Raw genomic sequence first — 22,635 nt, forward strand, 5'->3', positions numbered from 1 at the left:
GCTTTTGTCTGGAGCAGAACATAAATGGAAATAGAAAATAGAAAAAACAACATTAGTCTCAATTTAATAAAAACAAAAACAATGTCATATCTCTCTTACAAGAGGGCAAATGTGCTAAGCTAATTAGCCATGGTCACCTCTCCAGGGGATACAATATCAAAGTCAAATCCAACACAAACAGAAATGCATGCTGCCAAAGGAGAATGCCGGAGATCTGTAGCCTTTTAAGGACTGAATAACATATGGTATGCATTTTACACAATGTTCCATTTTATTAATATAGGTTGTGACCATACCATATGGAGCATGGGAGCACTGGGAAAGACATGAGGCAACGTTACTACAAGGCAGGGCAGTGCCTCAGACAGGTACAGTAAAGGCATTTCATAAAGATGACTAAAGGATGTCAAAATATTTAAGCTTTGTAATTCACTTTAGAGTGAATAACATATATGTTTATATCCTATGATATAAACAAACCACACCCACACAAAGATGGCAGGTTTCACAACGATTTGGTTGCATTAGTTGACAAAATAAACCAAAGTCTTTCTGACCACCTAAATGTGCTATGGCTTTAGGCTCCTCTCATAAGTGTATGATTCTGGAGGGATTCCTCAAACTTTTAGAATAGAAGCAAGCACATTGCACTACTGCATATCATATACATTTGCCTGCATGTGAGAATATGTGGGACTGCATAAAATATGAATGTATACGATTTAAATTTCAGCAAATTCATTGAATTAGGGGTGGAATGCATTAGTGTTTGTCCAGAGAACACCAGAGATGTTTTAATTCCTTACAGCCGTGTACTATACAACTATCTACTTTAACCTTTTATAACCATATAGCTATATATTACACAGCTATCATCAATGCCATATTTAATGACCTTAGAGACACTGCTTTGTGTATTCATTAGTTTTATTGTCAATCACAGTGAGTGTGAACCAGGAGAGAATTATTACATTGTCAATTGCCAACTAGAAAATCATGTGAAATATTAGAACAAACCTATTTGTCTTTACTGAGTGTTCCATATTAGAAAACATAAAAAAAACTAGAATACAGACGAAAGTTAAAACTGCAGTGTTTAGCTGGTAAGATAGTAGTGTTACCTCAACAACAGTATTGGTTAGCCGTACAAAAGTTAGCAGATGTGCACCAGTTCAGATTAACCCTGATTTGGTAAGGGGTTAAATGATGGAAACATTACAACTTTATTGGAATTTGTGATCTAGGAATAAGCCCTCATAAGTCTATACAGTAGTTTTTTTTTCCAGTAGTTTTTTTTTTGAGAACGCAGTTAATTTGTTTAATGAGTAATGTCAACAGTCTCATTAAATTTACTGTCTATATTTGTCACAGGGTCAGAAATATTGACAAGGCAAGATAGGATCAACTGCTAAATCCCCATGATTTTTTAAATGTTGATAGTTTGTTTGACAACCATCACAGTTTGATTTGAGATGTCAGCTGGCAGTCTTATAGGGGTGTAGACACAATTTTACAATTTTATTCACAATTATCACACTGTAAAATAATTTGTTCTGCCGAAAAGGCCGCTTCTGTCTTCTCTCAAATAGTTTCTTAATAAGTTTCTCAAATTTGAAAACTAGCATAAAAAAGAAAGAAAATGACTTTGAAAGATGTTTCATTTTGTTGTTTTGGCAGCACAACATTTTTTAACAGCACGAGCACTGTTTTTTGTGTTGATTCTTTGCATTGAGGAAATCAAGGGAAGTCAGTATTGCATACAAGGGCACGGTAGACCAAGTGTGTGTGTGGCAGGATTGTGTGAATCTGAGGTAAGAGGCTGAAGGTCAGAGGTCAGTTGGAGGATCAGGATAGGACACTGGGGTCGTGGTCATCTCGCTCATAGCTGATTGGCTGCAGTTGGCGGACGACATAATCCGCCATCTCTCTGGAGCCAGCAGCCACCACTCGCCTGGACATGAGGTCGAGAGGACCCCCTGTCACAAGAGAAGAAAATACACTGCGTTACACACACACACACACACACACACACACACACACACACACACACACACACACACACACACACACACACAGACAGACAGATAGACAGACACACACATATCCAGTCTGGATAGAGGACAAGGGGACCCCCTTTCACAAGTGAACAAAACACAAAAATGCTGGTGCATAAAGGTCTATACAGGCCTACACACACACACACACACACACACACACACACACACACACACACACACATTTACATGCACACACACAAAAAACAAAAAGCATGTGTACATTTAACATACACACACACACACACACACACACACACACACACACACACACACACACACACACACACACACACACACACACACTTTCAGCCTACTGCTCAAAGCAGCATCATCCGAGTATGAAAGGTCACTTGGTCACATTTTTACTCAGGCACTGAGGACACCCCCAGGGGGCTTACACAGCGCTCTCCTCTGTGGGTCTGACAGTTAGGCGGCGTTGACAGGCCCCCTTGTTGTCTCTGCCTGCGTGCTCGAGACTGCAGCCGGAGCGACAGCAGGACCAGACCACATGATCGCGACCTCGCAGACCTCCCCAACACTGCCTCTTTGTGTGCAGGCCAGGCCGCCAGGGAAAAAAGATGAGGCCAGCAAACGCATGCATTCTCATTGCATGCGCATGCACACACGCGCGCACTTACACACATACACACACATACACACACAGGTAGACACACTAATACACACACACACACACGCACACACACACACACACTCACTCACTCACACACACACACACACACACACACACACGCACACACACACACACACTCACTCACTCACACACACACACACACACACACACACACACACACACACACACACACACTCACTCACTCACTCACTCACTCACTCACACACACACACACACACACACACACACACACACATACACACACACACACACACACACACAAAAACATGCCCATGTTCATTCATGACTCTTCTTATCACTACACAATCCCTACCCTCTAACTCGTATATTCCACATGTTACGCTGAACTACAAAAAAGAAAGGCCAGTTTAATACCCACATTTATCCTTAAGAGTCCATGCTAAACGTATGATTTTAAGGAAATGTTTGAAAATGTTGCTTACTGTATATTGTACTGTACTGTACTGTAATACTGTACATATCCCGCAATTACTGCAAGGGCTGGAAGACATCAGCAAAGAAAATTAGAGCCCTGACCAAACTTGGAGCAGGGTGGTGGTCGCCTTTTTATAAAAGAACAATTCCAAACTTTCCCCAGACTTTTCCGAACTGATATTATTTATTTTTCTAGTTTTGAAAGGGAAGTGGTTGTTTTTTGTTGTGGCTTTGACCCTTTTTGGCTTACTTGTTTGTCTTTTTATGACAAAAACCTCCAGACTTTCATTTAAATTTCAAATCAAGATTTTTGAGACCTTCATAAGAACCCTGATGGAGTCTGTGATATATATATATATATATGTGTGTGTGTATGTGATATATATATACATAAATATGTCTGTGATATATGACAGTGTGAATATATTAACTACTATTGCCTAGGCGACCTATCCACCATCCAGTAATATGGTGATCTGAACTGTCTCCTGAGGGCTAAAAATGAATACAATTCATAACATAACAAAACAACAGCTGGGAAAGGTCACATAGACAAACCAAGATAACCTAAGGAAAATCCATTTGACTAATTCATCAAGATACATCCTAAACAACTCACTCTGGCTATCAACTTCAGGCATACCCCCCAAACACACACCACCACTTCACAGCGATGTCTGTCTGTCTGTTTAAATCATTGTTGTGTTGTCTCAGCAAATAGTTAATGGCTTACTGCTATCACACACTTTCGCAGTCACTAAAAATAGCTGGCATTAGGCCACTCTTTAAAAAGAGAACTCTGGATGGCTCTGTGTTAAACAATTAAAGACCTGTCTCAAAAGCCAAGACTATTGCCGAAGTTGTTTTCAATCAACTCAGCAGTTTTTCTTAACCAGAGAGATAATTTTCACAAAGTTCAATAAGGCACAGAGGGAATCCGACAACTGCCAATGACATGAATAAAATGTGCACCGTAGGAAACCGTACGCTTCTTGAACTTGTTAGCCCTTGCACAGCCTTTCCTACAGCAGAGGAGCTGTGCACAACTGGCTCACTCCATTTCTGCATTTTAATTTTGTTTTCTTTCTAATGTCAGAGTGTGTCAGCATTAGAAGTAGCGAGACCCAAGCTAGTTATGGTTTCTGTCGTTATACAACACAACACAACACAGAGAGGGAGGGGAGAGCCCACCTCTGTTACACATACTGTATATACAACTACAGCAAAGTGGAGGATGTGAAAAAGCAAAAGTAAGATAACAGTCAAAATGATATTGTACAAGTGACCCAAACTGTTACTTCGAACACCAATTATATTGTTTCTAAAAGTTTATTCTATTCACACATTTAACTGCAATCTGGTTTACACCAGCTTTTAAAAGGCAGACATTTTTCAATGCAAAACGCATGTGCATTGACCATCACAACTGTCATATATAGAACGGAATGAGAAATCAGTCAGTCTTTACATGTCACCTCATATGCTCCTATGGGCTATACTCCCACTTTCCCTCGGCCTTCTCATAAAAGCATAAAAAAATATGAGTAAAAAATCCCAAAGTGCCACAGGCCAAAGTGCAGTGTGTTTGTACAAATGATGCCATGTTTTAAGATGTATGTAGCAACAAAATAACACCTGGAACAGGCAGTACTGCCTTAGTACATCTGCTCCTGAGTCTATTAGAACACCACAACTTTGGACTTTTATTTGCATTTTTTAGTGCCTGCAAAAGGAGGTGATGTAATAAAACTATCTTCTCTTTGCTGACCAACACATTAATCTCTGACTTGTCCTAATTTTTTGGGTCATCCAATTATTAGTTTGCTCTAAACATTGACAAATATCGAGCTACAGTCATCTGGTGAGAGAGTTAGCTGTATTTATACCTTCTGCTAATCAATGTTAATGGTTCAAAAGCAGCATAACTAAGCATGACTAAACAGAAGAGGTCTGAGAACTGATCGCTGGTGCATTCCGTGTGCTGGCATTTTCCAAATAAAGGCAAAAAGCCCAAAAAATATACTTAACAAAAAAAGAATTTGACCAGTCTTATGTAACACTGCAGTTGTGCATCCACTGTAGCCGGGCTGTTAAAGAGCCCTCAAGTGTACACTCTACTCTTGCACATTACTTTAAATTCTATAACCTTTGTCTATATCCTATATAACCTATATATAACGTTAACCTATATAATATGTAAATGACACATTACTGTATGTACTTTGAACTTTTCATTTTGCCTCACCTGAGGTGTCTATCACGCATCCTCCCGCCTCCCGAATGATGACAGCCGCCGCAGCGATGTCCCAACAGTGAAGGCCATACTGGTAGTAGGCCTCCGCCGCACCCGTGGCTATATGGCACAATGCCAGTGTGGAGCTTCCAATGATCCGCACCCTGGAGAAGACACACACAAACACACAAAATCACACACACAATCCCACATCTCCCATGAAGATATAGAATGAATTGCACACTATTAGGCTCCCATACGATGTTTTACAGAGTGATGTCTCCACTCTATGACTCTGATATCACTCAGACTATTGAATCGAAACATCACAAATAAAGTTCTGTGGGAGCTTTATGGTGTAAGGTTCATTCAATACATTTATGAGGAAATGGAAAGCATCTGAGAAATACTTCAACTACAAATATAAGACCCCCCTCCCCCACACACACACACATACACACATGTACACACACACACATACACACACACGCACACACAAACAGACACACACACACACACACACACACACACACACACACACACACACACACACACACACAGAGGATTCTAAAGACAGGTGCCAGATAGAGATATAAAAACACTAAAGAAGATGTCCATATGCTGAAGGCAGTTCCCGTCATGTGTTATTGATTTCAACACTAGTGACCTTTTGAGTGCAAACCTCTTCATCAGGAACATAAACAAAAGGGTCCCTGGCTGAGGATAATGATGACATTGCCACTGTTATGAACAGTTGGTTCTTCTCCAAGGCCCATACACACAATCTTAGCACTGGCCGGCAGGTGCACTAACCACACACAGCTAATAGCTATTGTTGATAGCATATCTTTTTAAGAGGTTGCAAGTAACATTTGCAGTACAGTATTATCCTGAGAACCTGTGACACTACACTAGTAAAAAATAACTAGTACTGTTTTTCATAGTTCTGTATTTCTGCTGATGAGTAAAATCTAGTTTTCGAGTTTTTTAGAGGAACATCTTTGATCTGGCAAAAGCCCCGACATTATCATCCCTCTTACCCATGGGCAGGTGCACTCAACAACTTCTGCATATTCCCCAAGAAAATGTCCAGTGTAGCTGGGTCCCTCTTAGCTCCAATCTCTGTCAGAATGAGGGCTTTGGATATGTCTAAAAATAGATACGTAAAACCATTACTTAGTGACACACTTCAGGAATTGCTCTCAAAAGTGGTATATTCAAGTTGGTCATGGGAAATAGGGCTTCATTGTGTAACTCAGGTAAAATGAAACCTAGTGTGAAAATCCTAGTGTGGATGCAGGGAATTGAAATGGGTTCTGAACTTGCACACCTCTCTCTTTAGATACTTGAATCGGAGCTCCATTGCAGAATGCCCCATGGCCTCTCCTTGCGGTGTATAGAGTCCCATCAAAGCAATGGTAGATCACTCCGAATTCCAGCTACACACAAAATAAATCATATTATCAACAGATTGCAGAAAAGTCACTGACAAAAGTGTAATGTGTACAGAGGACATCAAACACCTCAAACAGCAGCAGTAGTGAATGTTTGTACAATGATGTGAAATATTCATCAACAATGAAGCCAAATTACCTCTTTCTCTACAGCAAAGCCAATGCTGACGGCCACCATGGGGAAGCTGCGTGGGGGAATATTTCATTAACAGAGAAAATGGGAATATTTCATTAACAGAGAACATGAATGAGAATTCTCTTCCCACTCTGCAGTCATAAAAAGCACCATGAACTACAAAAGAGACATAGCTACTTGGCATACCTGTGGACAAAATTGCAGGTCCCATCGATGGGGTCTATGATCCAGGTAGGCTCATCTGTTAGAATACATTTCTCCCCAGCAGCAGAAGACTCTTCTCCTATAAACCTGAAATCAAAATGCACATGGATGTGTATATGAACAGTAGCAAACCTTCCGCCTTATGCTGTTACTGTACCACACCATACCTTTACTTCTTCACTGCAAATGATGTCACATTACTTGGCCTTGTAAAATGACAGCTGTTCAGTATCTAGCAACTCTTGCTTGTTCTCACAGTTATAACACTGTGACCATTATAGCGCAGTCCCTTTTGCAATGCACATTATTGCTGTTTGCACTCCATAATGCACTTCAAGCATGTTGTTTTGTGTTTTAGTATAACTTGTATATTGCTTTATATCTGTATTGATTGTTTATTGAGTTTGTACACTGTAATATGCTTACGTTTGCAGTTCTTAGCAGATGCATTTGTTGGCTGATTAAAGAGCAGACATGCAGCTGCATTTTGAATCATTTGTAATGGTCTAACTACACAGGCAGGTAGGCCAGCTAACAATATGTCTGTGCACTGTCTGTCTATTGTCCCTGTCTATTTAGTGTTTGTCAGAGTGACACCAACAACTGGAAAACAAATTCCTCATGTGTGAGTGTGAACATGGCGAACAAAAGCTGATTCTGATAACTATTGGGAAGCAGCGATGGGCCTTGTAATGTACACTGCATGCTGTTCATGCTCATACCTATCGTCTTTCACTGGCTGTTTAATTCATTGCTAATAACAGATACATGTATGTACTACATAGTTTTGTATTGCTGTCTACAGCTGTGTGTTAACGTCATGAAAGATGTTATATTTTCTCAAGATGGCCCACCCTGTCATGTGGTTAATGTAAGGTGTGCATTGTAAGCTATACCATTTTCTAATGTGAAATCAAATTGTCATTGAGGATTGGTTTGGCTATGCCAGATTACTGATGTAGGCCTACACTAAGCTGGACATATGTAGCGATTCTGGAGTGCAGTGATACAGACAGACAGACAGACAAACTATCATGGCATATTGCTGATTATTTACCTGTGTGAGGGAAATTTCTCCCTAAGAGTGGATATAATGAGGTCCTCCACCTGTTGGTCAGCTTCCGTCACCAGATCTGTTGGAGTGCTTTTACTGCTGACCCGCTTCTCCTGTTTCACAGCCTCCTGTACAACCTACACAGAAAACAACATCAGAGTCATTCTAGGCTACTTCAAGTAGCCTACAACAAAATTACATTATATGTATAGGCTACTACCAATGTCACCAATGACAAGCCTGGCGCACAAGCTGAGTGATGATGTTTTTCAGATGTCAGTTGTAATTTTCTTTTTGAGCATACAGTTGCTAAATATAGTACTTGAACAGGTAACGGTCTACGCCTAGGCAAGAGCTAAGGGCTCTACAGAGAGGAAGAGGAGGGGCATTAGTAAGGATGTAACAATTATAATATAACGGTGTGACATAGTTTCATTCGTTGTTACATTGTTGGTAAACAAGCATTAGATTACATAAGGCATAGCAGCACTAAACAGACTTTACAGTATTAATGATATTAACAGAGAACGGTACCTTCCCAGCTTTGTGTGCTATCTGAACAGCAATATCCATACATTCTCCCCAGCATTTGTTTTCTGTAGAGGTCATGGTTTCAGCTGGACGCGTTGAACAAACACAAATCCACTTGTAGAGAATTATCAGACGAACAAAACACGTTAATCAGCGCATGACGTAAAGGTGGGAGCCTGTGTCACATGCGGTGCCCCGTCTGTGTCCCGTGTCCGAATCCACAATCAAGTTTCTCTGTGTCTGATGTGGCACCGTCCTGGCTACTGCGGGTGGATGTCTGGCTGCAGCTTTGGCCGAATCCCGGTGAGCGGTGGGGAGTAGCCGGTCAGGCTACTGTCACCACGGCCTACGGAAAATGACCTTCGATTGAGCAAGGAATAGGCTACTGAATTAATTTGCAGGCCTGCGTCCTCAAGTCTGCTACAATGTCGCACTATAAGGCTACACTGAATCACATCGAAATAGAAAAACGGACAAGTGCATGTTTCCATAAACCATACGGCAAACAAGACAATAGCCAGTCATCCCTGCAAATCTGATTAAAAGATAATAAATACATGCAGCACAAGGGACATGTAACACAAAACGAAGAACAAGTACTGTTGGCAAATACTCACATATCTCTTATTAAATAGGAATAGGCAACTGTTGTATTTCCAGAAGAGGACGCCAGAATCAAACATGTTCTCGTTCTCTAGGGGATGAAAGAAGTAACGAATGCTCCTAGTGGACAACGCCACTAAGCGTCACGTGATATAGGTGACAGGGTTTAAGACTATGCAACGCCTGATTATCTAATAGCCTACTTGCTAATATCCTCTTGTTATTTATTATGTATGACTTTTAGAAACCATTTGTAATTGGCAATGGAGGAATGCTACACGAATGGCTGGTAGATAGCCTGGTAGATAGGTGTCTCGCCATCTTGGCATCCCTACTGTATACACGGTCTTCCAGTAGGTGGAGGCAGTGGGCTATATATTAGAGATCCCTTCTTATGTTTCTGTCATTGGCTGAACACGCATACACACACATACGATCATTTTTTGTAATAACAACAATGTTTTAATAGCCATAACATTGAAGATTAAAAATAGTCTGCAGACACCCGACAAGATTTTTGGCTGGAATATGGCTCGGTTCAGGCCACTATTTCCTAATGGCAGAGCCAAGACTGAGCATGGACATTGCTGCAATACAGTAAAAGTGGCATGTTACCTGCTTCATGACTATATTATTTTTAGACAAAATTGCTGTTATATGCTCATCATAACTGATTCGCTTGCCCAGTGTTTGAGCCATATGAGGGACCCTTAAGTTAGGTATTAGTGCATAATCCATCTTTAAGGTTGCTTACACATAGCTCATTTGTGGAAAGGTTTGCCACAAGACCACTGGAGGTGTGCTGAGTGTGTGAGCCAAGTAAGGGACCCCCAGATTAGATGGGCCCTTGTATGAAGAAGGACCCCAGAGATGTGTGATACACTTATGCGTGCGGGGCACCCTGGGATGGGAGACGTCAGGGGCATGCGTGAGGGATGCTTGAATGTGTGTAGCACATCACTACACTGCCCAGAGGGGAGGGCAGAGTGACAGAGTGCGGTCACTGTGGTTATGTGTATGCTCTGATGCCATACCAATGGGCCTGGCTCTTTGGCTATAAAGCTGCGGATTTGGTGTCAGAGAGGCTCCCCCAGGCTCTGTTGACCCCTGTGTGAAGGACTTCAGGGATGGGTGAAAGATTGGAGAGGGACGGTCACAGAGACGTGTGAAGGACGCCTGAGTGTGTGAAGCCACAAAGAGGAGGGCACAGTGTGGTCGAGTGGTACAGTAAGCACTCTGACTGCTATAACAATGAGCCATTATAAATTGTGTTTGAGAGATGTTTTGAGAGTTCAAAAATAAAAGACAGATAAAATAATGAATCAATGATAAAATAAAAGTGATATTATTTATTACATGTGTTTGCTGCTTTGTGGGTCATATTAAAAACATATTTATTGTACAGTAAAGAGATTGATGGTGATTGATAAAGAGAGTGCAAATGCATTTTTACAGGTAGGCTTGCAGTGTTGCAGTCTTGTCTTCAATATCAGAATCAATAGTGAATAGATCAATATATCAAATGTCATAAAACAACACAGAATGTTTAAATTGTTTACATTTAAAGGAAAGTGAAATGGAATATAACACAATTTAGTGCTAGAAATAAAATGATTGGCAAGATATTTATATTTTGTTATAAAAACAATTTAAACGGACTAATTATTCAATATTTAAACTTTCCCAACTGAAACAGGGTGGAATAGGGCTCCACCATGACAGTGTCACACTACAATGATTTTGCAGTGATTGCACGATTCCAATAAAAGACCCACATGAGATTGAGATTTTATTTAATCATTTTACAGATTATTGTCTACAAATTCTCCATTCCTACTCTTATGGAATACATGCATTAGAAAACGCTTGGCTATTTAGGCTTACGTCACTGCAGTGACCTCACTGTGATGCTGGGACTCGTAGGCATCTTTGCCCAAATCTGTGGCTGTGGCACCGACAGACATTAGCCCACTGTGTGATGCGCACACCGAGCATACAGATGATGACTACGAGCCTTTATGTGCTGTGCGCGGCGGCAGCGCATAAAAATGCAGCTGCTAAAAAAGCGAAGTAGGAAAAAACAGACAATGATAAACCAATGATGCGTCAGGATGTGTTGCCCGGCCGGTTCTGCGTGTTGGTACATACCTCGTTTGTTCCTTGTTTGGACGGTTTCTTTTATATTCATCAATCTGCAGGCTGATGCTGTATGTCAGGATTGTGAGAAAATGTTGCTTGTAAAGATAACCAGTCAGTCTGCATGTCTCCCATTGTACTCGACTGTTCGTGATGCCCTGCTTCTTTGGACAACATGCAGGGACATTTTGGATTTGTTTTAATCTGTTGTGCTTCTGTGATGGACAAGCCAGCCAGCCCGCTTACTGGACAAATAAATAGCCTACACGTGAAACCAATTGCAGACCGTCTTTGGTCCGATATGACTCGTAGGCTACTCTCCTCTGAGAATGATGTTTTTTTAGAGTATTTTTTTTTGTGATATAATCTGACTGGGATATTATTTTCCGCGGAATTGCCTATATGGGTCGGTTCTATGAAGCCATTTGTAAAGATCTGCTGTAGGTTTTGCGCTCAGACATGTTCGGACCGAGTGGAAAGTGCAGATGGAGTTTCACTCTCTCCATGGTTTTATCAGTCTGTAGTGTATTCATTTTCTGTGAATATTTGATATACTTTCCAGCAATTATGCAATGTTCGTGGCCCGAGATGAAGAACGACAAAATCTCTCAGTCACCTCTACGGACTTTGTTTTTATCGGATACACATCTTTTGGGAGCCATAAAGGGCCACTGGTTCGACAAACTGAGACGGTAAAGTGAAATCTGTAGAATAAAATATTGTGCAAGAGGATGGAATGCAATGACTTGCATACCCGTGCACTAGAACTGTTTTATGCAAATGTGGAATTGTATCCTATCACATTGTGTTTAGTTGACGATCAGCTGCTGAACACAGGCTATCATCATCACCATAAACTGTCAGCAGAAGCATCTCTCTCTCTCTCTCTCTCTCTCTCTCTCTCTCTCTCTCTCTCTCTCTGTTCAGTTGAGATTGCCTCTAGTAAATTGTTGCATTATTTGTTGAAACTTGCAGTGTTGAAAACGTCAAGCAACAAGACATTGATTTGGGAGAAGCTTAAGCTACTAGTAGTAGGCGATTCATTAAGACCCCATTAAATCAGATTCATATCTAGTGTATAATGGCACTAACTGCATGATAAAAAATATGCCATTAGACACTCTCATACAACATTGTAACAACCCCACTGTTAGATGTAAGAGGCTGTCACATGAGTTGGTGTGGTCATTTTGTTAGGATATTTTAGTTAAAATAAAGAAAGGGCATAGAATGCAGTCACAAAACAGACACGTTCAATGAAAGATCACCTTGGATTATAGGATTTTAAAAATTGAGCTGTAATCCAAAACATTAGAATCTGGCATGAAACCTCCTCTGAAGTGCTAATCTAATATATGCCAGGGGATTTGTGCAGAAAGGACATAAGGACATAAGGCTGATAGAAATGATAAAAAAAGACAGAGAAAGACTCACGGACAAGATTTTTGCGTTTGTCCATGCAGAGAGTGGCAGATGGAGCGAGCATTCCAGACAGCCCTGTGGGTCCTAAAGCCGGAGATCATCTTCATTTTGGGAGACATTTTTGATGAGGGAAAGTGGAGCTCCACTAAGGTATATGAATATGCATGCTTTCCTCAGAAATATTTACTACATAGGGTATAGAGGCAGTAACCTGTGTCATATAGGATTACATGGGTTTGGGGGACACAGCATGTCAAAATGACTTGCTGCAAGAAAGAAAGAAATACCCCCCTTTGGTGCAATATCATGAAATAACTGCTGGGGGTAGGGGTTCAGTGTGTGGGATGTGGCATTGGATGCAGGGATAATCTTTCTGAGGTAGAAATGTAAAAATTGTAGTATGCTAGTTGTGCAAAAAAGGTGCATGTGAATCTTTAGGCCCCACTGCTAACCATTGTTGGAGAAACAGGCTGGGCGCAGATACTGCAGTGTAACTTCTCTCAAATCCGCTCACTCTGGCGAATGTTATACAATCTCCCCAAATGTTATGTAATTGACACTAATCTTTCGGTACTGTACCTGAAATTGGATTAGGACATAGGCATTTTATGTTGATTTGTTGAAATACTAACTTCACATCCAGTCATTAACTCTAATAACAGTGATACACTCGCTGGTACACATGTAAATAAATGCGGTCAACCTGCTGCCACTCAGAGTATGAGGAAGCTCTGGTGTTGGTGCACGGAGTGGAAAGATATCTTCCTGTTCAGCTCACTGATATTTCCTCTTCAGGACTGGGAGGATGACGTGAGGCGTTTCAAACAGATCTTCCGCCACCCGAGTGACACCGAGCTCATTGTAATCATCGGTAACCATGACATCGGCTTCCACCATGAGTGAGTTTTGAGTGGCATGTGGGGTTTTGTCTCAAAGAGATCCCACTCTATAGCAAAGCTACCCCCCCCCCCACACACACACCTTGATTCTGAAGTAAACTGCAGTCATTTGCTTGTGATCAGCATAGTTGGGTGATTAATGATTAATAGATTAATCATTAATCACATTAATAACTATTAATAGATTCATGTTTTGCATATTCTGAAACTGTGTGCATTTTTGGGATGTGTTTTCAAAATGTATCTGTAGTCTCATTCTACATAACCAATAAGTAAATATTTGATGGTGGAAACAAAAGTTGCCTTTGTGGGTCCTGGCTGTCAGTGAAATCTCCTTTAGTGAGCCTGTTTTCTTTCCTGTGCTGTAGAATGACCTGGCACAAACTCCAACGCTTTGAGCAGGTGTTCAACGTCACCTCGGCGAGGATTCTCAGCCGCCGAGGAGTGAAGTAAGACTTTCTGTGGTCTGGATCTCTTACCTCATATGCACCATATCAGCAATAAGGGGAAAGTTAGACTGAGATTGTGGCAAACACTGTGGTTAAAGCAAAGATAAGGTCACGGCTGTAGAGTGAACACTACTGCTGGAATGACTCGTAGTGGTTATGGTGGTATACTGTACATTTGAATATGCAGCCAGACCATTTGGATCTGTGCATTCAGTAATGGTGTTTCATTGTCGCACTATATTGTTAGAAAATGTTTAGATTATTGTTTGTTGATTATCAGCTATGTTCAATAGAACATGAGTGGAAGACTAACACTTATACTGGAACCGAGGAACCATTTCCCTCAATGCTCAACCATTGATTTTTTTATGATTTTTGATTGTTCATTTGTTGATTTGACCCCAGTTTCGTGTTGGTAAATAGCATGGCGCTGCACGGTGACCACTGTCCCATCTGCCGGAGTGTGGAGAACGAGCTTCATAGGCTCTCCACAGCACTCAACTGCTCCATACAGGTAAACATTTTTGAAGTATATTTTTGGGCTTTTGCCTTTATGTAAATGAAGGCAAGTGGAGAGAGACAGGATGCGAGTGGGAGAGAGAGATGTGGTGGGATCGGGAAATGACCGCAGGTCGGAATCGAACTCGGGTGCCCATGGGGACTGAGACCCAAATATGCCACTTGTGCCACAGCAATGGTAACCATGGGCTTTTCTCAAGTCAAGGATGGGTCCTTCAAAGCCGCTCTTTCAAGGACGTTATGTCATCAAATCTCGCCAAGCACTGTTCCAATGTCAAGGGTGCTTTAAAATTCTATCAAGTACTGAGTCCTTCGTTCTGAGATTTTCGAGGCTGCATGCGTGTGTCCTCTGCATGCCTGGAACACCCACAATCCTGTGCGCACACATGATTTTTAATAATGCACCTGCAGCTTCCTGCACACTCGCTAGTCTGTTCCATTGTGTGTTTGTCCGTATGCTAAGAAGAAGCCTTGCCTCATCTTTGAAGGATTCGACTCGGCAGGACTCGTTCTACCAAGCACGAATCCTTGACTTTGAGAAAAGCCTCATGGCACTCTTCATGGCCCCCGCCATCATCATCACCACCCTCTTCATCACCATCATCATCATCATCATCATCATCTTCACCATTAACCTCACCTAGAGGTTGGCTCATCTCCACGTGTTGGATTTGTATGTAGTCTGTATGTCACATCTGTGATGTGATAGCTATCTCTCATCTCTCGCAATTAGCATTCTGTATGCACTCTGATCAAATGTTCCATTAATCTAGCCTGTACTGGGCAAATTAATCCAACCTGTACTGGGCAAATTAATCCAACCTGTAATGGGCAAATTCCCTGAGATTCCCTGACAAAGGATGTGTTTTTGATGGTCAAATAGGCTTGGTTGGTGATTGCCCGCTGTGGGACATTCCTATAGCACTAGGAATTTTACAGCTCTCCTGTGGAAAAATGCAATATGGAAATGGAGTCTTTTGCCTATAGAGAGCAGACTAGAATGCCTTGTCTGACGAAACAAACCAGTTTGAGGACTGAAACTAAACAGTGTGAAATGAATGGCATCAGGTGTGGTGCAGACTGGTTTGGACTGAATTGTAAGTTTGTTACCTCCCTGTGTGTCACTCAGACTGCTCAGACTTAGAGCTGTGGAATTCCTCTCTTTTCATTTAGCCTGTTGGACAAGGAATACCCAACCTAGTCAGGGCAAAGACACTTACGTTGCGTACGAACTATGTAAAAACTGCTCTGGAAGTGTGATGCAGACTGCAGTGCAGAAAGCATCTACTGACATGAGGCCGATTTCTCTCTTTATCATCGGTCATGGCACCGATGTAACAGTCCTATTATAATAACCACGTTTTTGAACAAATACAGTTGGATTTGACCAGCATTAAGAGGGCTGTAAGAGGGCAGTTGTCAGACTGACATTACCATATATAGGAAAGCACATTTCAATCTCATTAGCCAGGCTATCATAGTAAGTGGTATTACAGGTAAGAACACGTATGAACAAAAGTAGAGCGATATGGGTTAGTCAGGAGCATGAACTTTCTTACCGTTTTTGTCGTATTGTTTGTTTTTGTCTTATTGATTGTTTGTTCTCTCGTCAAGGCTGTGAAAGCCAGGTTGGTAAAAGCCCTCATGTGAAAGAGATTGTAGTCTAAGGCCATGCCAGCACTGTTTAAAGGGCTTTTCTAAAAGTAACCAGCCGTGGCTGAGACCACTTCAGAAGGGGCCGATTCTGCATGAGTGTGGTCAACCAACTTTTCATTGGGGACCACACATACTCAGGCACACATGTGTACAGCAACTCAGCCACCATGGGACTTAAAACACACACATATTTAAGCACATACATATGTGATTGACTCACTTGTGCAAACACACACACATTCACATACACACACACACACACACACACACACACACACACACACACACACACACACACACACACACTCCCATGATGGATTTAAAGAACCCATGCACTTCAACAACTCACTCGCTGCATTTTGGCAAACAAGGTATTTTATTTAGCCCAACTAAAAATAAACCCTAATGGGGCTTTTCTGCAGTGGGGCTTGGAAGATGAAGGGTTTTAAATCACATTTGAGGATTGTCATTCATTTCATGTCTCAGAGCAGTGCGATGAAAGCCTCCATCTGTCCCAGAGTTAGTGGAAGGTTTCTGATAAACAGCAGCCCAGCACAGATGAGTGTGTGTGTGTGTGTGTATGTGTGTGTGTGTGTGTGTGTGTGTGGGGGGGGTCAGCTGTCCTCAAAGTGTACCCATGGTGCCAATGCCTAACATGGTGCCAATGCCTAACAACCCCCCCCCCCCAACATACACACACACCCCAACCCTATAAGTGTGTAGCTGCTGTTGCCCATGTCACAGTCAGTACTTTTTAACCCCACAGGAGCATCAGTCGGAGGGCATGAAGAGACGTTGCCAGGAGACGCAAACGTTCCCTGCAACCCCGCCCATTATATTGCAGGTATGATCTGATCGGGCCCAAGATAATGGGCATCCATTCACATCAGCATTCTTACCCAGTGGTGCAGTTTATAGCTGCGTTATTAGTGCAGAGATCACCTGATTAAAGTTTGGGGCTCCATACAGCCAGGGGGTGCTATAGCCATGGTTGTGAACGCCTCCCTCCTGCTCACTATTTCCCTCTTGTCCTTTTTCATACACATTTTAGAACAGAAAACTATAATATGCTGCATTATCCCTATGCTGTGCTGTGCCTTACCCTTTAGCATGATGGGAACCACCTCTCAGGGATTCCATTATTTCCCTCTTCACCATTCATGAAATGGTGTTCTTGATTCCACTTTTTGACTGCCTGAAAGAGTGTGAATACCCCGTGCAGCTGCAGTAGTCCATGCCTCCTTTCTGATGCCCCCATCTTTGCTCTGTCCTGGCAGCATTACCCCCTGTACCGGGAGAGTGATGCAGGATGCACAGGACTAGATGCTGCTCCCCTGGAAGAGCGCCACCAGCTGTTTCAAGAGCGCTATGACGTGCTCTCCCAAGAGGCTTCCCAGAGGGTGAGTGGTATACTCACACTTTACAATCTCTTCACCAAACACTCTTAAAACAAATGTGTTGAAAATAACACAGTGTGTGTTGTTTTTAACACATCTCTGTCCAGATAGGGACAACACAGTTTGTGTTGTTTTGTAACACATTTGTTTTAAGATTGAAGTAGAACAGCCTATATATATGGAAAGCCTTGCTTACAAAGGTCGATGTATTTGAACAGGGACTGAATCATACTCTGTTCATATTTCTTTATGGTGAACTTTATCTCACAATGCCATGTGTAGCTTTACAAGGGCTTTGGTTGTCTGGGGTCATCCTGCAATGCTTCCTCCTGCATCAATTCTCCTGTTATCTACACATAGAGACTTTTGTTTTCCTTTTCCTGAGACAGTGTCATGTGGTTGGGATTTTCCATAAATAGCCACGAGGACCTGCTTCCTTTATAATTATGATTAAACGCTGTGCGGCATCTCCCATACCCATGCCTACTAAACAACGCAGCATACTCGCACTGTGCCAGTGTTTATTTTACCCACAACAGGAGCCTTAAGATACTGTACATGCATGTCAACAAATTGTTGTGGAAATGGATTGCTACCACTGGATTTCCCTTAGTATTTGCTTGATGAGTACAAGATGGATTTGGCCAGTTAATGCTTTGAATAAATGGCATTAGCGAGGGTACCAACTGGCCCGGGGCCATTGACCGTGATGGGTTGGTCAGTGTCTCTATTCCCGCATGCAATTGACAACATGCTCTTTCCGGATCATTCCACAGCTGCTGTGGTGGTTCCAGCCCCGCCTCATTCTCAGCGGCCACACCCACAGCGCCTGTGAGGTTGTCCATGACGACAAGGTGCCGGAGATTAGCGTTCCGTCCTTCAGCTGGAGGAACCGAAACAACCCCAGCTTCATCCTGGTACACACACACCACACTCCAACACAATGCCACACCATCGACAGCAATATAGCAAGCTAATGTTTAGTACCATTAACCCATGCTAATTCACTGTATAGTCCCATCTAGGGAAGAGCGGGGTAAGATGTCACATGGGTAAGTTGTCACATGTGTTAGATCTCAGCCACTCAAGGGCACTGGTCAAAACTGTTAATACAGAAATGATCAGAATTAGTGTCAGAGGTCGTCTACGTTGGAATTTAAAATGAAAGATTTATTACCTTGATGTGAGACAACTTTAACTGTTTTTCATGTCTAAAAGTACATTTTGAGACATTCAGTCTTTTTCTTCTAACTCATTACACAATGGGTTGACAATAAAATAATTAGTACCATTTAGAAGTATAAAGAGAGAGCTACAATTCAGTTACCTTTCATCATAGCTACGCTAAAACATGTGGCTGCTCGCCATCAAAAGAGCTAGCAATGTCAGTTGGGGTTAGTTGTCACATGTTGGCCTATGGACTCAGTATAAATTCAGTATTTCATTATATCATCATATTACCTTGGTTTCAATAGGGATTTAATCTAAATAGTCTAAAAATCAACTTAAAACATAAAATACTAATGAAAAGAACATACCTGATGTTTCCTGTTCATGTTCTCAACGCATAAGATGTATGTAGTTTTGCATTTCAATGAAATTAAACTTTTTACATTATTTTTAAGAATGTATCCATTTTTTATTTTTATCCCATTGGAATAACATTGGGACAACTAACCCCATAGCGTGTGACAACCTACCCCATGATGGGGATGGTTGTCACATTTGCGCAAGGTGCATTTGACAGCCCACATCCTTCTAACTGACTGGATTCAAGCAGATCAAGGTCCCTCCATTTGTACCTGACACATGAGGCTTCCTTTGTGTCCTAAAATGGAATTTGTGCAGGACACGTTTTTTGTGGAAACTAATTTTAAGTAAAAAGTGTGACATCTAACCCCGCTCTCCCCGTTCTGACCCTTGTATGCAGTTCCAGTGACCCTTACCATGGAATGGTTGTACAGAGCCCAGTGCGAGATGAAGGAGCCAGTGAATTAGCGTTTGTTGAGAAAAAAACAGCCCCTAGACCAACAAGAAAAATTTTTTCTCTTCATATCAAGCCAAGCCAGGGAAACTGTAGTAAAAAAGTGTGTGTGTATGAAATGCACAGTGATATTTAGAAAGACTCCAGAAGGTTTACATTATCATTCTGTAAGCACGTGCCTCAAACTGCCGTTTGAATGTTAGGAGGTAATGGTTGTTGAGGGTCAGAGCAACATGTAGGGTGAGTTAGCCAACATCTGCACCCATAGCTCTCAGAAGCATAGGCTACTCTGGACTGGAGTGTGTCCATAGCTCTCAGAAGCATACTCAGGAGTGTGTCCATAGCTCTCAGAAGCATACTCAGGAGTGTGTCCTTAGCTCTCAGAAGCATACTCAGGAGTGTGTCCATAGCTCTTAGAAGCATACTGTGGAGTGTGTTTTTGTGAGATTTGATAAAGATGAGTACTTCCCTTCAGTGCGATCGTTTATTACCAACCATTACTTACTCCACTTCCCCTAGTGTTACATCATTGTACTTCCCTCTCATCTGCTCTCATGACCTGGGTATGCGGTTGAAATGCCCCGAATCGGACACGAGTCGAAATGCCTGGGTGTGTCTAAAAGGGTTCTAGCCCAAAAAAATCAAGGATTTTCAACTTTTTAATGCACCTGGATTTACTTTGCAGTGAACTCTTTTTTGGATATTATTATCTTCAGGATGTTTCTTTTCCCTTTCAAGAGTACTGGTGGTTTGTGTGCTCGTGCTACTTCTCTCGTATGCCCCATATTTGTTTTACTGTAACCACTGTGTAAGCTGTGGAAAGTCATGCTGCTTTAATACGCTTGATGTGTTCTGGTTAAACCGCTAAATACTGACCTGAATACAATAAACAGGTCATTAACCACCTGTTATCCTGTTCTCATCATTCCTTTTCTCTCTTCCTCTTGGGACAGGGGACGTTCTCGACGACTGACCACCGTCTCTCCAAGTGTTTCCTGCCGGAGGAGAGCAGCGTGATCGCCCTCTACTGCGGCAGCGCCATGGCCCTGCTACTGCTGGCGCTCGGACACTTCCACCTGTTCAGGGGCGCGCTCAATTTCAGCAGCCTCATAGACAAGCACAAGCCCCTGTGAGCCCCCCCCCCCCCCGACTCCATACCAGAAGCCTGATGGAGGAGTTCAAACCCCTGTGATATCCTCCCTGACTCCATATGAAAAGGCTGTAGGGGGAAGCACAAGCCCCTGTGATGCCCCTTCCCCACCATCCCTCCCTGACTCCATACAGTAAGCATGATGGAGGAGTACAAGCCCCCGTGACACCATAACAAATCCCACTGAGAAGCCTGATAGGGTGCACCAACCCCTGTGATATCCTCCCCGACTCTGGGGACTCGAGGCTGTTGGGGAAAGCACAAGCCCTGACCCCCGATCCCCTCCCCCCCCCCCCCCCAACATCCCTGACTCCATATGAAAAGGCTGTTGGGGAAAGCACAAGCCCTGACCCCCCATCCCCTCCCCCCCTCCCCCCCCCAACATCCCTGACTCCATATGAAAAGGCTGTTGGGGAAAGCACAAGCCCTGACCCCCCATCATCCCTGAGTCCATATGAAAAGGCTGTTGGGGAAAGCACAAGCCCTGACCCCCCATCATCCCTGAGTCCATATGAAAAGGCTGTTGGGGAAAGCACAAGCCCTGACCCCCCATCCCCTGCCCCCCCCCCCCAACATCCCTGACTCCATATGAAAAGGCTGTTGGGGGAAGCAGAAGCTCCTGTGAGCTCCTCCCTGACCTTCGGAGAGCTCTGATGGAGATGACCTCCATCTTTTCAGGGTCTTGGGATGACCTGTCCGTGGCAGTCTGGTGGGGGTAGCACAAGCTTCACGTAGCGCACATCCCAGCTGCCTAAAGTGGACTGGACCGGCTACCATCTCTTCAGCATATAGCTGAAGAGGTGGAAACTTCAGCTGCCGACTTGGGAAGGACACACCGTGGACAACATCTCTGACTCTTAGTACACTTGCATGAAATGACTGAAATGAAATGTAGTCTGTTTAGGGGCTGATGGGAAAGCAAAGGTCCTCTCCAGCCTCCAGCCTAGTCAGACTGAAACAGCATGTTCTGTGTAGAGAGATGGAACTTTAAACTTTAGCCACCTGATGGGGATGGTCAAGCCCTGTAACCCCCCACCCACAGCACAGGGTGGAGCTGATGGACTAAGGTGTTAGCACTTGTTTCATGCTTCATTTGCACCTTAAAACATTGCAGCGTATGCATGCTCAGACCACACAAGCTGCGCTTTTCTAGCTCCTACATATGAGTTTATGGGAAGGTCGAAGAAAAAAGGGAGGAGAGTTAAGAGTGATTGATTAGGTATTCCGGCATATGTATGAAAACAGCACACCTAGATCTGACTGAATCATTTCCGCCTTTTAAAAGCCGATGTAATCCAGATTGCAGTTAAATGCATCAGTAGAACCAATAGTCAGAGCACCAGTGCTTCTCTAAACCATGTCAAAAGGAACTTTTACTGTCACCTTCTCACATCATCCACTTCCCAAGGCTATGCCTGCTAGACTATTATGTTTGTGTTTATGGTTTTAAGCAGACGGAGGGGCCAAAAAGCGACGTAGGCCTACAATAGTGATAAACATCATCATAAACAATTAAGTTTAAAGTGGTTATAGACCTATAACCTAGAGACCTACATCAAAGCCCATTGACGTCCGTTTCCAAATCACCAAAAACCCAGGAATGTGTTATTTCTTTAAAATTAAGGAAACTACTGCATTTAAAACCATTGTTTACAAGAAAGATG

General features: G+C 42.6%; 2 protein-coding genes across 3 annotated transcripts; one reads left to right on the forward strand and one right to left on the reverse strand.

Annotated features, from left to right (window-relative positions):
* Positions 1 to 909: 909 nt before the first annotated feature.
* Positions 910 to 9,447, reverse strand: impa2 (inositol monophosphatase 2). The gene is made up of 9 exons (XM_076291026.1): positions 9,374 to 9,447; positions 8,760 to 9,102; positions 8,229 to 8,362; positions 7,154 to 7,258; positions 6,971 to 7,016; positions 6,708 to 6,816; positions 6,418 to 6,526; positions 5,390 to 5,541; positions 910 to 1,976 (listed from the first exon to the last, which is right to left on the reverse strand). The coding sequence occupies exons 2-9, from the start codon at positions 8,832 to 8,834 to the stop codon at positions 1,846 to 1,848; spliced, it is 861 nt and encodes a 286-aa protein (XP_076147141.1). The 5' UTR covers positions 8,835 to 9,102; positions 9,374 to 9,447; the 3' UTR covers positions 910 to 1,845.
* Positions 9,448 to 11,359: 1,912 nt separating this feature from the next.
* mppe1 (metallophosphoesterase 1) lies at positions 11,360 to 21,335 on the forward strand. 2 transcript variants are annotated; one of them, XM_076291034.1, is made up of 9 exons: positions 11,360 to 12,187; positions 12,959 to 13,067; positions 13,713 to 13,816; positions 14,185 to 14,265; positions 14,689 to 14,779; positions 17,207 to 17,284; positions 17,718 to 17,840; positions 18,614 to 18,754; positions 20,775 to 21,335. In XM_076291034.1, the coding sequence occupies exons 1-9, from the start codon at positions 11,955 to 11,957 to the stop codon at positions 20,952 to 20,954; spliced, it is 1,140 nt and encodes a 379-aa protein (XP_076147149.1). In that variant the 5' UTR covers positions 11,360 to 11,954; the 3' UTR covers positions 20,955 to 21,335. The 2 variants fall into 2 exon arrangements, with proteins under 2 accessions (XP_076147149.1, XP_076147148.1); XM_076291033.1 differs by having other exon boundaries at positions 11,361 to 12,187; positions 14,671 to 14,779.
* The last annotated feature ends 1,300 nt before the right edge of the window (positions 21,336 to 22,635 follow it).

Source organism: Alosa pseudoharengus, unplaced genomic scaffold, assembly GCF_046254945.1.
Source record: "Alosa pseudoharengus isolate Yale_2024_CS ecotype anadromous, Long Island Sound unplaced genomic scaffold, YU_APseudo_1.1 YU_APseudo_1.1_scf_18, whole genome shotgun sequence".
In the NCBI taxonomy this organism is placed as follows: Eukaryota; Metazoa; Chordata; class Actinopteri; order Clupeiformes; family Clupeidae; genus Alosa; species Alosa pseudoharengus.